The sequence below is a fragment of the Neophocaena asiaeorientalis genome, unplaced genomic scaffold (genome assembly GCF_003031525.2).
Source record: "Neophocaena asiaeorientalis asiaeorientalis breed wild unplaced genomic scaffold, Neophocaena_asiaeorientalis_V1.1 scaffold46, whole genome shotgun sequence".
Classification (NCBI taxonomy): domain Eukaryota; kingdom Metazoa; phylum Chordata; class Mammalia; order Artiodactyla; family Phocoenidae; genus Neophocaena; species Neophocaena asiaeorientalis.
In genome coordinates, this window is record NW_020175393.1 from 3184525 (window position 1) to 3199967 (window position 15443).

At 52.0% G+C, this 15443-nt stretch overlaps 1 protein-coding gene across 3 annotated transcripts; it reads right to left on the reverse strand.

Annotated features, from left to right (window-relative positions):
- Positions 1 to 542: 542 nt before the first annotated feature.
- Positions 543 to 13845, reverse strand: TULP1 (TUB like protein 1). Of its 3 annotated transcripts, XM_024766320.1 has the most exons (15): positions 13799 to 13845; positions 13632 to 13683; positions 13181 to 13259; positions 12712 to 12870; positions 11680 to 11814; positions 10825 to 10926; positions 10629 to 10748; positions 9841 to 9950; positions 6817 to 6822; positions 6544 to 6714; positions 6238 to 6350; positions 5126 to 5237; positions 4948 to 5046; positions 2626 to 2797; positions 543 to 697 (listed from the first exon to the last, which is right to left on the reverse strand). In XM_024766320.1, the coding sequence occupies exons 1-15, from the start codon at positions 13843 to 13845 to the stop codon at positions 564 to 566; spliced, it is 1611 nt and encodes a 536-aa protein (XP_024622088.1). In that variant the 3' UTR covers positions 543 to 563. The 3 variants fall into 3 exon arrangements, with proteins under 3 accessions (XP_024622088.1, XP_024622089.1, XP_024622090.1); XM_024766321.1 differs by lacking the exon at positions 6817 to 6822 and having other exon boundaries at positions 9835 to 9950; XM_024766322.1 differs by lacking the exons at positions 6817 to 6822; positions 12712 to 12870 and having other exon boundaries at positions 9835 to 9950.
- Between the last annotated feature and the right edge of the window lie 1598 nt (positions 13846 to 15443).

Sequence of the window (15443 nt, forward strand, 5' to 3'; positions counted from 1 at the left end):
GGGCCTGAGCGGGGTGGGGGGTGGGGAAGGGAGGCCTCCAGCCCGCCCTCCGGACCTCTCCCGCGCTCCGGACCCCTCCCGCCGCCTTTTTCTCCGCACGCGCTGAAGAACCACTGCGCCTCTTGGCCTAGGACGCAGCTTTATTGGGGATGTGGGTACCCGGTTTTCGTTCCTTATCACCTACCCCCTCCTCGGAGCCCGCCCCCCCTCCTTGGAGCCCTAGTACGGTCCCAGAGGGGGTTAAAACAACACTGACTACTGCTCCTGGACAGGAAGTGACTGGGGCGCCGGGCGGGGGTGGTGGTGAAGCGGCGCAGGCTAGCTCCGCGACCAGATGTGCGGCTCCAACTCCAGATGTTCTTCATCTCCGTCCGACCCGCCGTGTGAGCTCCTCCCCTGCCTCGCCTGTGCCAGGCTGGGCAGTGGATGGAGGTCACCCGGAGACAGCGGGGTCAGCCCCCGACAAGGGAGGAGTCTTAAGTGGGGACTCTGGTGAAGGGACCGTTCAAGCCTCCAAACTGAATCCTTTCCCCAACCCTGGCGGGCGCTGAGGACTACTAGGGTCACTCGCAGGCCAGCTTCCCGTCGAAACTGGAGAGGGCAATGGCGAAGGCCTGCAAGGCGCACAGCGGGTACCGGTAGTCTAGGGTGAAGGCGTCCTCGGCCACGCGGCCGAACTGCAGCACGATGTAGTCGGCTATGGACACAGACGGGGTGGGGTGGGGGCGGCCCGAGACCTCTTGGGTTCTCCCTCCTGGCAGACAGTGCCCTCAACATTGAGGGAAGTCCCCCCACTCTTGCATTGGGGCCCCAGTCCTTAGCCACGTCTCAGTTATTCACCCCACCGTCCATCCACCCTCTTATCTCGCCCAGCAAGCCCCATTTGCCTACAGCTTTACCAGCCACGGTAAGCCCCTGAGGGCGGCGACCCTGCCTTACCTTCTGCTGCCCAGGGCTATGCATATGACCAGCCCGCACTTAGAGAAACCGGTCAAACTTCCTTAAGCCTAGAATCCTTTCTTTCCAACGCCTCTGTGGTCTTTGCCCCATTCCTTCTTCCCACCCCCAGACCCCAAGTCCTGTCTTAGACCACCAGCCTCATGGTTCCCTTCCTTATCCAGTGGCCCCCTCAGCCCCCATCCCATATCTGGACCAGGTTTCCAGCCTCAATTCCAACACCTCCCCCAGCATCCATAGGGACAGGATGTTGCTAAAAATACCCCCAACCTCTGCCGACCAGGCTCCACCAGAAATGTGATCTGGAGAGCGGTTTTTCAAGGCCTCAGGACAGGTGACACAGGGGGCACATCCCTAGGATGGAGTGGGGGTAGGGAACTCACTCAATGTTAACCAGTTCTGGGAACCTGGAAAGTCTTTGGGAGATAACGTTCCATATCCAAACCCCTTCACCCTAGTGGGGACCTCTCCCCAAGGCTTGTAACAGAGGACATTTTTACTTAATTGTGTTCAAGGTACATTTTGTTTCCCTAACTCTTCGAGGGCAGGACTTTGACCTCACTGGAGAGAGAACGGTAGAAATGCTTGATTTGTATTTCCTACTCCTAAAAGGCAACCATCCTCATGGGGTTCGGCACTGGAGCCAGACTACCTGGGTTCTAATCCCACCTCTGCCTCTCACAAGCTGTATGTGTGAGTTACTTAACTTCGCTGTGCCTCGGTTTTCTCCTCTGCCAAACAGGGACAATAATAATACCTTCCTCACAGGGCTGCTGAAAAGATTTAATTTTTTTTTTGGTGGTGCAGCTTGCGGAGATCTTAGTTCCCCGACCAGGGATTGAACCCATGCCCTTGGCAGTGAAAGCACAGAATCCTAACCACTGGACCACCAGGGAATTCCTGAAAAGATTTAATAATTCAGTATCTGTGAAGTCCTGAGAACAGTGCCTGGTCCATAGAAAGCCTCATGTGTTAAGTAAACATAAACACTGTTTAAGTGTTTATGAAATAAATTTTGAGGGCCAGGGTAACCGCCTGGAGTTGCTGAGAGACTCTGGATAATGTGCTGCCCTCTCTGAGCCTCAGCATCCTTCTTGGCCACATGGGGGTTGGTCTATCAGTCTTTTTTATTTTTAAATTTGTATTTTTTATTATTATTATTATTTGGACGCGTCACGTGGCTTGCACTATCAGCTTGCGAGGTCTTAATTCCCTGACTAGGGATTGAACCCAGGGCCCCGGCAGTGGAAGTGCTGAGTCCCAACCACTGGACCGCCAGGGAACTCCCTATCAGTGTTTTTTAAGCTCCAGCAGCGTAACTGTCCCTTCAACACAGCCTTACCCAGAATACCCCAATATCTACCCCAGGCTCTAGTCAGTGCTAGAAAGACGGCCTGGAACAGTGAGCCCCAAGACACCTGCTTGGAATATATGAGGCTCCTGGGAGCACAATGTCAATGCCCCCGCAGGAGAGAGTGACCTTCCTGAATGTTCTGGCTTCAGAGATAAAGGACAGCTCCACTCCTCTGTGTGTGTGTGTGTGTGTGTGTGTGTTATATAGAGAGAGGGAGAGGGAGAGAGAGATGGGGGGTGGGGGAAAGACTTGAGTAAGGGTTGAGGTCTTGGGGGTGGTGGGGAACAGCCTGGCTTGGGTCCTCAGATACTCACGGTCATCGGCGTGGACAATCTGGAAGTTCTTGACCGAAGCCTGGGTGACTCGGCCTTGGAAGTTGAGGGTGTAGGAGCCACTGTCATCATTCCAGACGGGGGGCTTGTTGTGTAGCTCGATGAGGCTCTCCAGTGTCTTGTTCTGCCAGCGCACCAGCAGCCCGTCGCTGGCCTGGGGTGCCACGGGTGGGGCAGTATTAGGAAGAGGACAGTTAGGGGTGGCTGAGATATCTCAGGACTGGTGGTGGAGGGGTGGCTGGGGACGTGTGCATGCCCTTGTGTGTGTGCAGCCTGGGTGTCAACGTCCATGCAGGGTATCCTTGAGCGCATGTGCGGTCTCTGTGGCGTCCGTACGGGCAGGTTGTGTATCTGTGAGAATGGGCTTTGCTGTGGAATGACTAAGTGGAGGGTTGGAAAGTGGAAAGTAGCATCTGGCACACAGGAGGTGCTCGATGCCATTGGTGCCCAAGGGGGTCTTAGGAACGGCCATATATGCTGGCACCGATTACAAGGATGAACCAGCTATTCTAGGACTTACAAGAAGCTCACAGTTGAGCTTGGAGAGATGTATAGGTAAAGAGTAGTTAAAATAAAATGTCCTGGAAGAGTTTCTGGAAGGAAGGAGCAGTATCTGTGTGATGGTGCTCTTGAGATATTTCTTTCCTTAGTTTCTTTGTCACCTGTTCATGTTCATGACTTAGAATGAGTCCACTTAAGATCGTGTCCTCCAAGAAGCCTTCCTGACCCCATGTCTGATTTAGATGTCAGCTCTGAGCTTCCATAACACCTTGTTCTTAACCATTTCTCCCACTGCACTGTTAACGGACAGAATTAGATACCCTAACAGCATGCACAATATTTGACTAGTGGCTCTGTGCCTCAGTTTCCCTCACAACAGGGTTTTGTGAAGATTAAATGATTAATAGTGCATGAAGTGTTATTTAGATCAGTTCCTGGCACAGAGTAAATGCTCAATAAATATCAGATATTGTTTTGATGGTAACTCTTGTGTTGATTTTGGATCTTCAGTGCCTGGCTTTAATAAATGATTGTGGAATGAATGAACTGTAAGATGATGAAGAGATACACAAAGCAGCACTGGGTAGTTCTTACCAAGCCCAAACACACGTGGGAGGCACTGCCTCTGGAGGATTTATATGTTTATTCCAGGACGGAAGGAGCAACTGTGGAACCCACAAGCTCTTAAAGACCGGAGCCTCCCAGGGCTCGTGCCCCATGGGTTGGCCAGGCCTCTGATTACAGTGTCTTTCCAGCAGGGAGGGATGTGTGATCAGCTGATGGGAGTATTCTTTTTCATTGCAAATGAGTAAAGTGACATCACTGTGAGTGTCCATGCCAGTCATCGGTCTCTGAAATCCTGGGCTCACCCAACTTGTAGTGCTAAGGAGCAGAGCGTGGGACTGACACACTGAAGGAGGCCACCTCTCTCCAGGCCATCTCTCCATCTTACCCTACCCCCCCCCCCACACGAAACAAACAGCCTTTGCTTTTTAAAATATGTCAATCATATCACTCCTTTCCTCAAAACCCTGATATAGCTTCCTGTTTCTCTGAGTAAAAACCAGTTATACAGACTCATCTGCCCCTCACTGTCACCTCTCTGACCTGCTCCTCCAACCCACCAGGCACTCCTGCCTCAGGGCCTTTGCACTGTCTCTTCCCCCTGCCTGAATGTTCTTTTCCCAGATATTTGCAGGCTTGCTCCTCACCTCCTTCAAATTTCAACTTCTCAGTGAGGCTCACTCTGACCACTGTATTTAAGTTGAAATCTACACACACACACACACACACACACACACCCCTCATCACCTTTCCCTTGTTCGACTTTTTCTTTTTTCCCCACAGTACTTATCACCTTCTAACATACTACACAATTTACTTATTTATCACAATTATTGTCTACTGTCTGCCTCCCTCCACTAGAATGCCAGCTTCATGAGTGCAGATCTTTGTTTTGTCCACTGATGTCTCCAGTTGCCTAGACTAATACTTGGCACTCAATGTATGTGTGTTGAATGAATATATGAATGAGTGATTTGATGTAAACTGAAAAAAACAAAGCAAAACAAAACAACCCCTATTGTGCTTGTTTCGGTGAATTCAGTGAAAAACCCCTGAATTGAATTCATTCCACAAGTTGCCAGAATGAATTTGTGACAGGGTGATGGGGTGACAGGGTGATTTGTGACCGGGTGATGGGTGTGCTCAGGGGTTTGGGTACTGGGCAGGCCGAGCACCGCCCCACAGGTCAGGACAGAGCAGGACCCTCTGGGAAGGGCTTCAGGGAGGTAAGGCGCTCACATTGCGGGGCCGAATGGGGACCCTCTCCTTGTCCGAATTCATGCCGGGAATGATGACCGTCATGCGCCGGGGACCTCGGAAGCCCAGCACGTTGGTTTCCTGGGAGGGAGATGCGCGTTAGGCCGGCCCCGGCGAGAGGAGGGGCCTGCCTGCCGCGGGGGACAGGTGGGACTCTCACATAGATCACAGCCGCCAGCTCCTGCCGAAGGCTCCCCACATCCGTGCTGCCTCCGCGGTGCGGGTTCTGCCCATTGTCAAAGACGGTAAAGCGGTTCCCCAGGAGGTTGGACCTGCAAGCAGGGTGGAGCTGGGGGCGGAGCTGAGGAGGGTCCACACCCCTCCTCCCAGACCCTTCCTCACAGTCAAGCTTTGAGAGCTTCCTACCTCAAGCATGGGTGTGTATTAGGACCGGAGCAATTCAGGTCCCCTGCCCCTGGCTTCCGCCATGAAGTCTTTTTAAAAGCTGGATCTAGAAGGAGACTGGGAAGCTTTCAAATCTCAGCTCCGTCTCTTGCTAGCTGTATGACCCCAGGCAAGTTACTTAAACTCTTAGTCTCAATTTCCCCATCTGTAAAATGGGCATGATAACAGTATTTACCCCATTTGGTTGATAAGAGGATTGAATGGATTAATATTTGGAAGTTACTTAGAAATACACCTAACACATAGGTAGGCCTTACATAAGTGTTTGTTAAATAAATAAAGAAATAAGGCCTGACTCGGGGGTTCACTTTCCCTTCACCTCTCAGATTTGTGGTGAGGATTGAATGAGCAATATGGAGAGACATAGCACAGGGTAGGTGCTGAATATTTATTCGTCCATTCAGTTGGTAAATATTTATTGAATGGCTACTATGTGCCATGTGCTAGGAATTCAACCATGAACAAGACAGGCATAATCCCTGTCCCATGGACCTTATGTCCTACTCCAAGTGAGGTCTCTGGACCAGCAGTGTGGGCATCACCTGGGTGCTTCTTAGAAATGCAGAACCTCACTCCTTGCCCAGACCCACTGAACCTTTTTTTGGGGGTGTGGCGGGGGCAGGATCTCAGTTCCACAGACCAGGGATTGAACCTGGGCCATGGCAGTGAAAGCCCAGAATCCTAACTACTAAGCCACCAGGGAACTCCCCCCACTGAACCATTTTAACAAGACCCCCAAGTGATCTATGCCTGTCAAAGTGTGAGAAGCCCCAGGCCAGGGGACAATTCCAGAGTGTCCGACGTGGTGGGCACTCTGCCAGGCACAAGGGGACAGAGGTGACTGGCTACTGAGCTTCCCAGCCCCACCTCAGCTTCCCGATGAAATTCTCCCCTCCTCGGGACAGATTGGTGGGGTCACTGGAGATGAGGTAATTGGCTGTCTTGCTCCGTTTCCGTTTCCTGCCAGCCAGGAGGAACACCTGGGGAGAGGGGTCACAGAGATGCGCTGGAGGAAGGAGGTGCGCTGGAGGAAGGAGGTGCACCGGGGGAAAGAGAAGGCCCATTTGCCCTGCAGCCCTCGCCCCAATGCACTTTGGCTCTAGACTCTCCCTCAGTCTGGGTCCTGGCCCCTCCACTCTCCGTCCCACTGGCTGCCACCTCTCTCCCACCCACCTTCTTCTCTGTGTCCAGGTGCAGGAAGTAGGAGGGATACAGGCCCCGGTCCATGCCCTTCTTGTCCCGGGTCAGCCGGCAGCGGACCGTCTGGCCCTGGGGGGCAGGCCGAAGCACGAACTCCTGGGGTTCGTCCACTTCCACAGGTGGGGATGGGGCCCTCTCCTCCTTCTGGATGGGGGCAGAGGGTGCATCAGCCCCAGAGCACTAGCTTCCCGGCCCTCAGCAGGTCCCCAGTGCCGGGATGCAGGCAGGGCAGGCAGGACAACTCACCGTTTTCTGTTTGGGGAGAGAACAGAGGCTGTTAGAGTGCAGCCGGCCCCTCCCCCAGCAGCTCACCAGGCCATGTTAGGAGGCTCTGGGGAGCTTTGTGCTTTATTACTATTTTGTTTAGCTTGTGGTTATGAGCGCAGGCTTTGGAGCCAGACAGCCTGGGTTCAAATCCTGGTTCCACCACTAACTGTCTGTCATGGTTGTTAAGTTTTAACCACACTGTGACTCAGTTTTTTCATCTGAGAAGTATGTAGGGTTGGGGTGGATACCTGGGACAGACCTTAGTTTATATATTTAACAGACACTCATAGAAAGTCTACCAATGTGCCAGGAATTATTCTAAGCACTTTCCAAATATTAACTCATTCCTCTTATCAGTAGCTACTGAGGTAGTTGTTCCATTATACAGGTGAAGAAGCTGAGGCTCAGAGAGCTTAAATAACTTGTCCAAGTTCACATAGTAAGAGGTGAAGCTGGGCTTTGAATGCTGTTAAGCCCAGAGCCTTTAGAAAGACCTTCCATCATATGGATGCTCTCAGGGAGTGAACTGAGGTGAGGCTGAAGGTGTGGATTGCTGTGTTCTAAACACATGGTGTTATAGAAGTGTCAGCTACCACTATAATTATAGCAGGCGGTAAATACTCAATGAATGTAACAGCCAACCTCCAACATGGCCCCCGATGCTCCCTGCCTCCTGGTATTTATGCCCGTGTGTAGACCCTTCCCACACTGTATCAGCGTTGGTCTTTGTGACCAATAGGATATGGCAGAAGTGATGGACGGTCACTTCTAAGGCTAGGTCATAAAAGATATTACAGCTTCTGCCTTGCTGTATCTCTTGGGCCACTCTTGGGCTCTGGGGCAAGTTGGTTGCCATGTCTTAAGGAGAGTCAAGCAGCCTCTGGAGAGACCTCCAGCCAACAGTCATGACAGTGAACAATTTTAGAAGTGGATCCTCCATTTCCAGTCAAACTTTAAGAATGACCACAGCCCCAGTTGACATCTCGACTGCAACCTCACAGGAGACCCTGAGTCCAAACTACCCCTGCTAAGCCACTCCTAGATTTCTGACTCACAGAAATTAAGAAAATAAATTGTCATTTTAAGTTTTGGGGTGGTTGTTATATAGCAATACATAGGCAATACAATGAATGAATAAATAAGTTCATTTTGCTCTTTGAAAAACTTTTATTAACTATGTGGTTGCATTAGGCCCTAGGGTGGCCTAAGTGACCACCCTACCATTGCCCCTTCTGTTCTTACAAACCTAGTGCCTTTTGCTATCATGTTCTGTCCCTCACAAGAAGGGGAACCAAGACTCTAACCCCAAGTTTCCCAGCTGGGGAGACAAGGGACTGCCACCTGGGTGTGTGCATTTCAGGTGTAAATGCTGTCTGGGAGTCACTAAGAAGCCCTGATGTGCTGAGGTTGCCCATTTTTGTTGAGGGCAGGTTTGCACTGTGTGTGAAGTGAGGCTGGTGTTAGGGAGGAGGCCCTTAGCCTCCAGGTAAGTGGCATCTCTTCTTCGCTCTAGGCTGCTCTAGAAGAAACTTGGGAAATCCAAGACTATGTTTGGAACGTGACGTGGGGAAAGCCAGACTCATTCAAACATTTCTACAGAGGTGAATTTTGGCCTACTATATTAAAGGCTGTACTGCAGTTATATTCTTTTTGGAAGACAATAAACTGGCCTTTCAGTTATATATCAGTTTCTGGTGATCTTGGCTAATGTGAATCAGTCCCCCAAGACCTGACCACCCCTGTACAAAGGAATAAACCCACAAACTAAGATACTCCCAGGCCCTGCCCTCAGGATGATCTCTCCACTCATGGAAACCTGTTTCTCGAAGACTTTGATCACTTTCTCTTTCCAGTTCGACCTCTCTCTCCCGCTTACTCCTGCCTGTGCATGTTGGTACCTGAGTCCTGTTTGTGAGTGGGGGCTGTATTGGAAATATTTAACAACGTGTTCTGCCCATGGAGACTGCACCGTCAGAGTGGACACTGGTAGGACTGGAAGAGGTCCTGGAGGCCTCTGATGGCCAGTGTTAACCCTTTGGTTGCTGGAAGGTTGGGAGGGCCTGGGTGGGAGAGCAGAAAGCACTCTGAGCAGTATCTCAGAGCAGCAGAGTGGAACTATTTTAAAAACTCAAGTATGGGGTGGATGGGTGGGGAGGTGGGAAGAATTGGGAGATTGGGATTGACGTATATACACTAATATGTATAAAATAGATAACTAATGAAAACCTGCTGTATAGCACAGGGAACTCTACATAATGCTCTGTGGTGACCTAAATGGGAAGGAAATCCAAAAAAGAAGGGATATATTATGCATATAGCTGATGCACTTTGCTGTATAGCAGAAACTAACACAACATTGTAAAGCAACCATACCCCAATTTAAAAAACGTCATAGGGCTTCCCTGGTGGCGCAGTGGTTGAGAGTCCGCCTGCCGATGCAGGGGACACGGGTTCGTGCCCCGGTCCGGGAAGATCCCACATGCCGCGGAGCGGCTAGGCCCGTGAGTCTGCGTGTCCGGAGCCTGTGCTCCGCAATGGGAGAGGCCACAACAGTGAGAGGTCCACGTACCGCAAAAAAAAAAAGTAATAGCTCAACTACAGCTGGCTGTCAGTCAGTCAGTGTGCCCAGGGATGTGCATGCATGTGTCTATCTGCCTGGGCTCCACCTCCCTGGTACAGAAAATGTGTGGCTCTCATGTGGGGGCCATGAGAGCATCTCCGGCTGTGTCTGATAGTTAGGCTGCAGGGGGGAGGGCTCAGAGCGGGTGACATAAGGCCCCCGGGTGGCCAGTCCCAACCTGGTGACCCCACAACTGCCTCTTCTGTTCTCACAAACCTGGTTCCCTTTGTCCTCATATCCTGTCACCAGAGAGGCAGCTAAGATTCTAACCCCAAGTGACTCCATGGTCCCAGCCCACGAGGTCCCACACTCAGGTCCCCCAAGCCCAGGCCCCTGCCACTGCTCCCTGGAGGGACCTCACCCTCTCCCGTATGGGCTCCAACCTTTTTGCCTTTTCCTTTTGCTTTGCCCTTCTGATTGCTGTTCTTGGTCACCACAGCTGCCACCTCTTCCTCCTCCTCCTCCTTCTCCTCTTCTGAGTCTTTGGGAGTGCCTGAGCATTGTAGGGGAGCAAGTCTGTTAACCCCTTACCCTGGCAGAACCCATCTTGTTTTGCAAGGTACGTCCAACACCCACGCCTCACTTGGACCCCTCCCACAACCACAAGAGAGCAACCCCCTTTCACTATTATCAGAAAGTAATAGGGCTTCCCTGGTGGCGCAGTGGTTAAGAATCCGCCTGCCACTGCAGGGGACACGGGTTCGAGCCCCAGTCCGGGAAGATCGCACATGCCGCAGAGCAGCCAAGCCTGTGCACCACTACTGAGCCTGCGCTCTAGAGCCCGCGAGCCACAACTACTGAAGCCTGCGTGCCTAGAGCCCATGCTCCGCAACAAAAGAAGCTACTGCAATGAGAAGCTTGCGTGCAGCAACGAAGACCCAATGCAGCCAAAAATAATAAATAAATAAAATAACTAAATTTAAAAAAGTAAAGAAAAGAAAGTAATAGCCTCAGAAAAGCTAAGACACTGCCTGAGGCCACACAGCTATTAAAGTGGGGGTCAAGATGCCCCCAGAAAAAAAAAAAAAAAAAAAAAAAAAAAAGCGAATAATCCATACATATACCAAGTCTTTGACTTTAGAACCCCTACTCCTCACCCTATTCTGCATCCCTCCTTCCACACCCACGACTGCCTCTGGATGCCCTGACACCAGAGGCCACTGCCACCCACCTTTCTTCTTCAGAGCTTTTTCCCCAGGGTCATCGCCCCCAACCAGAAACATGGCTGCCGGTGTCTTCTTCCTCACTCTGGTCGGGCTTACTGAGCTGTCCTTGTCGGCCTCCCCGGACCCTGTGTGTGTGGATGTGAAGAGGTCACACCCCCCGCCTCACCCAGAGTCCCTTGTTCCTCCACAGACCAGGCTCACCTTTCTTCTTCATCTTTCTCATCTTGGTCCCTTCCCCTGCTGATGCCTCCTTCTTCTTAATCCGCAGAGGTTTCAGTGGGGGGACAGGGCTTCCCAGGTCCTCTGGAAATGGAGGGTGGGAGTTAGACAAAGAAGAGCCACCTTCCAATCCACTCATTGTTCCTTCAGTCCCCAGGGAGGCCCAGAGCACCTTCTGCTTGTCTTGTTTATAACCCTGAGCCCAAAAAGGACTGGATGAACACCAGGAGTTTAATAAGTAGTTAATGAATGAATGAATGGATGAATGCCAGGCCTCCTAACTGAGCCTCTGAATCCCAGCTCCCACCCCATCTCCTCCAGAAAACCTCCTGTGGTCAGTGCTACAGACAGTCCTCCCCGCCCCTCCAAGAGGCCCAAGGTCCTAGCTACATGTCCACATGTAGACCAGACCCCAGTACCCATGGGGCAAGGTGCCCCAGCCAGGGAGCTATCACAGCATTTATTCATTGATTGATTTTTTACTATAATCACTTTGATACTTTTGTAAATATCATAAAAATAATTCATCTTGAGTTTAAAAAAATCACAAAGAAAACTAAAATCCTCTGCCCTCCCTGGCTCACAGAGCACCCTGGGCAGGGGGCTGGGGGGATGGTGGAGGGAGCACATATTGATTTAAGGACCATCGGAGGGAAGAAACCACCAAAGGGAAAAACTCTTGGGTCCAGGCACCGGGGAGCTTTTTTTTTTTTTTTTTTTTACCCATCTGGGGAGCTTTTTGATGTCTCAACTCCTGTGTATCCATGAGACACCAGGCATCTCAGGGGTAGGGCTAGTTTTGTGTGTCTTTACCCCCTCTGGACCCTCAACACCCACCCTTCGGACCCTGGGCCTTGGCCTTCCTCTCCTTGATGTCTGCAGAAGCCTTCTCTTTGGGGGGCTTCTTGGGAGGCAGACGGATTTTCTCTTTCTTTTCCTTCTCCTCCTCGTCCTCTTCCTCCTCCTCCTCCCCTGCAGGTAAAAACTGCTCATAACGGGGGCTGGGGTGGGCCCCATTACGTGGGGAGCCCAGTCCTTCCAGATTGCTGGGAGGCGGTGAAGGAGCTGGGGGTAGGAGGCTCCCCTTCTGGAACAGAAACAGGAGGAAGAAAGGAGTTTCGGCACCTTCCTCAGAGAAGGGGGTGACCCCAGAGTCTTCCAAGGTCTACAAGTCAGGAGAGAGAGCTGGAGTTGGGGGGATGCTGGGGGCTTGGCAATCCTGTTTTGGGAAAACGCCCTTCTCTGCAGGTCCTTCCTCTCTCTCTGGGACCCTCAGCTCCTCACACACTCTCCTGGGGTCTTTCAGTTTCCCCTTCTCTGCCCCTTCTAAAAGACACCTGCACTGCTTCTCCCACTCTGCTTCTCCCTGTCCTGGTCTGTTGCTGTTTCTAACTTCTAGCCAGACCCGTCTGAGCTACCTCCGGCCCCTAGCTGCAGGTTTTTGTGTTTTTTAATTTTCTTTAATATTTTTTTATTTTTATTTTTTGTTGGCTGTGCCGGGTCTTAGTTGCAGCACGCAGGATCTTCCTTGTGGCATGCGGGGGTCTTTAGTTGCGGCATGCACGTGGGATCTATTTCCCTGACCAGGGATGGAACCTGGGCCCCCTGCATTGGGAGGGTGGAGTCTTACCCACTGGACCACCAGGGAAGCTGCAGTTTAAGGTAAAACTCTTAACCTCAATGTGCCTCTGTTTCCCCCTCCCGACGATGGGACAAGAACACGAGAATAAAGATTTTCCTGGCTCAAAGACGAAGCCAGGGACGTGGACGCGGTTTTTCCGAATTGTCTGCCTCTCTCCATCTGCTGTTCCTGTCCAGCCCCTTCCCTCCCCCTTTCCAGACGCCCCCTTCCTTCTGGCGCTCTCTCACCGTCCTCCGCGTCTGGGGCGCGGGCTACCAGGAAGGTCTCCCGGGGGTCGCGCTTCTTGGCCTCGGGGTCCCTGAGGAACTTGGCGTAGACAGTCTGCAGCTCCCGGGCCTCGGCGGGCTCCCGGGAGGGCTCCTCCCGCGGGCTCCTCCTCCGTCCCGCTGAGCCGAGATGCGCGGGTCAGGCGGGACCTCCAACGGCGCCCACTCCCCCTCGGGCTCCTCACCCTGGGGTCTCCCTTGGGCTCTGTTTGCACCTTGGACATCCCTCTCCCAGCTTTCATCATCCCTACACTCCTCCTAACCCCCAGCTCAACCCCAAGCCCGCTCCGCCGCTTCCCCGTCCAGTTACACCCCACCCACGCCCCTGCTGCCGGGGGGGTTCCCAGACTCAAGGACACCCTCGCCTGCGGTCGTTCCCTCCCGTGACCCTCACCCGGGGGGGCGCCCCGGGGCCCAGCCTTCCGCATGCCTCCAGGTCTCCGGGGCTTGGATCCCGTGGGGCAGGGGGACTCTGGGGCTTCTGTCTTCTTCTTCCTCAACTTCTGTCGCTGCAGAGTGGGGGTCAAGAGGAAGGAGGGGAAGGAAAGGGGGGCTCTGAGGGCTGCCTATCACTCTCTAATCCCTTGAGCCGCCAGAAATAACCACAGATTATTGGGAGGGGAACTGCGCCCCTTCCTGGGGTGAGGAAGGATGACCCCCTCCCGTGTACCACGGCCACCTCCAATGCCCCAAAGCCCAAGTTCCTCCCCTGGACACCCCATACCTCCAAACACCCCCTTCGTGCAAAAACAAAACAAAACAAAAACCTCCAGGGAAGCAACAAGCCCCAGAGGCTGCTGAGGGGGACCCTCCCCACTCTCAGACCCCCTATGCTGCGTGGGGGGCTCTTTCTGTCTCTTCTCCAAGTAGGGGTGACATACCTGCTTGGTGCGCTGCGGGACCTCTGGGCTCTGGCCTTCCTCCTCATGCCCGCTGAGGGTAGCAAAGGAATCAGTCTGTCTCCCTCCCCTTTTCCTGCCCCTCCCCAAACCCTCCATCTGGCCCCCCCACCAGGGTTCAGGTAGGATGAGGTGAGGGCTTTCCAGACCTGTCTGAGGCCCACACCTCTCGGAGGGTGTCGTCCTGCAGCGGCATGGTGCCTGCACCTATCCACAGTCCCTGCTCTGGCCACCCTGCAGCCCTAGAAGCTTCCCCGAGGGCCCCAGCTAATCCGGGCTCAGCTTCACCCCCACCTCCTGCTGGCTCAAGAGGGTGGCAGCACTGTGGGAGGTGCTCCTGCCTGGAACCCACCCCCCTGCCTGGCCCACTGAGGGAAGAGGCTGAAAACTCAGATCCTCAGCGGCCTGAAGGATGGCATCACTGTACCAGGTCCTCCCGTGCCCGTGCCCTGAGCTTTGGCTTAGAGATGCTGATTTGATAATTTGTTGGTGGTAAATGGGGCATGGGAAGAAAATATGACATCAGATCCTGTATTTATCTTTCTTTTTCATTAAAAAAATAAAAACTAGGATTTACTGATATTTAATGTATATGGATTGATAGATGCATGTGTATATACTTTATAAAGAAACACGCCTATATTCTGGGTGTCCACCTAAATATCTTTTTACTGATCAGGAACTTTTTTTTTTTTTGGCTCACCTTGCAGCTCGTGGGATCTCAGTTCCCCAACCAGGGATCAAGCCCGGGCCCTCAGCAGTGAGAGCGTGGAGGCTTAACCACTGGGCCACCAGGGAATTCCCAGGAACATGTTTTTTAAGAGTTTAGAGACAAGGGATGTAGTGTTGATGTGATTAATATCATGGGAGAGGTCTGGCTAAGTGCAGAGGAAGCCCAGAAGAGGGGCCCTATTGGGGGTCCTAGAGGCTTCCTGAAACCTGATCTAAAACTTGAAACTCAAAAAGGTGAGGGGAGTTCTGCAGCCAAAAAAAAAAAAAAAAAAAAAGAAAAAAGGAAAAAAAAAAAAAAGAAAAAAGGAAAAAAAAAAAAAAGAAAAAAGGAAAAAAAAAAAAAAGAAAAAAGGAAAAAAAAAAAAAGTAGGATGGGCTACACCTGGAAAGGGAACTGCAAGATAGAGACCTAGAGGTTGGAAACAGGCAGATGTATTCAAAGGTCTAGGACTAGGAAGGAGGCAGCTGTGTCAGGCATGGGTCAGTCCTGAGCCCAAGCTCTAAGCTCTGCTGCTTAAGAGGTGAATATCCTTGGGTGACATTTTAACCTCTCTGGGCCTCCATTTCCTCATTTATAAAGTGGGTTTGGTAAAGCACTGACCCAGTAGGGATGCTGTGCAGATTAAGTGAGATGACAGATGGAAAGTTGCAAACAGTGAGCGCTCAAAAATTGGTAATTATGTGCTCCTTTTCGGAGCACTTCAGCTTCATCTGTCTCCTCAGCACTTACAGCACAACTTGACACATGATTGGGGTTCATTTTTTTCATGAGTGAATTAATGAGCACAGTTTTTCTTTTTTTTCGCTGTGCGGCTTGCGGGATCTTAGCTCCTGGAGCAGGAATTGAACCTGGGCCTCGGCAGTGGAAGCGCCGAGTCCTAACCACTGGACTACCAGGGAATTCCTTATTTCATGTGATTTTCACTGGACAAGAGTCCAATGAGATAGGCGAGGTAGAGATTATTATCTCCATTTTATAGGTGGAGAAACTGAGGCCCAGGGAGGTGAAGTGACCTGCTCAGTATCAGCCAGATGAAAACCAGCTATGTCTCCTGTCAGAGC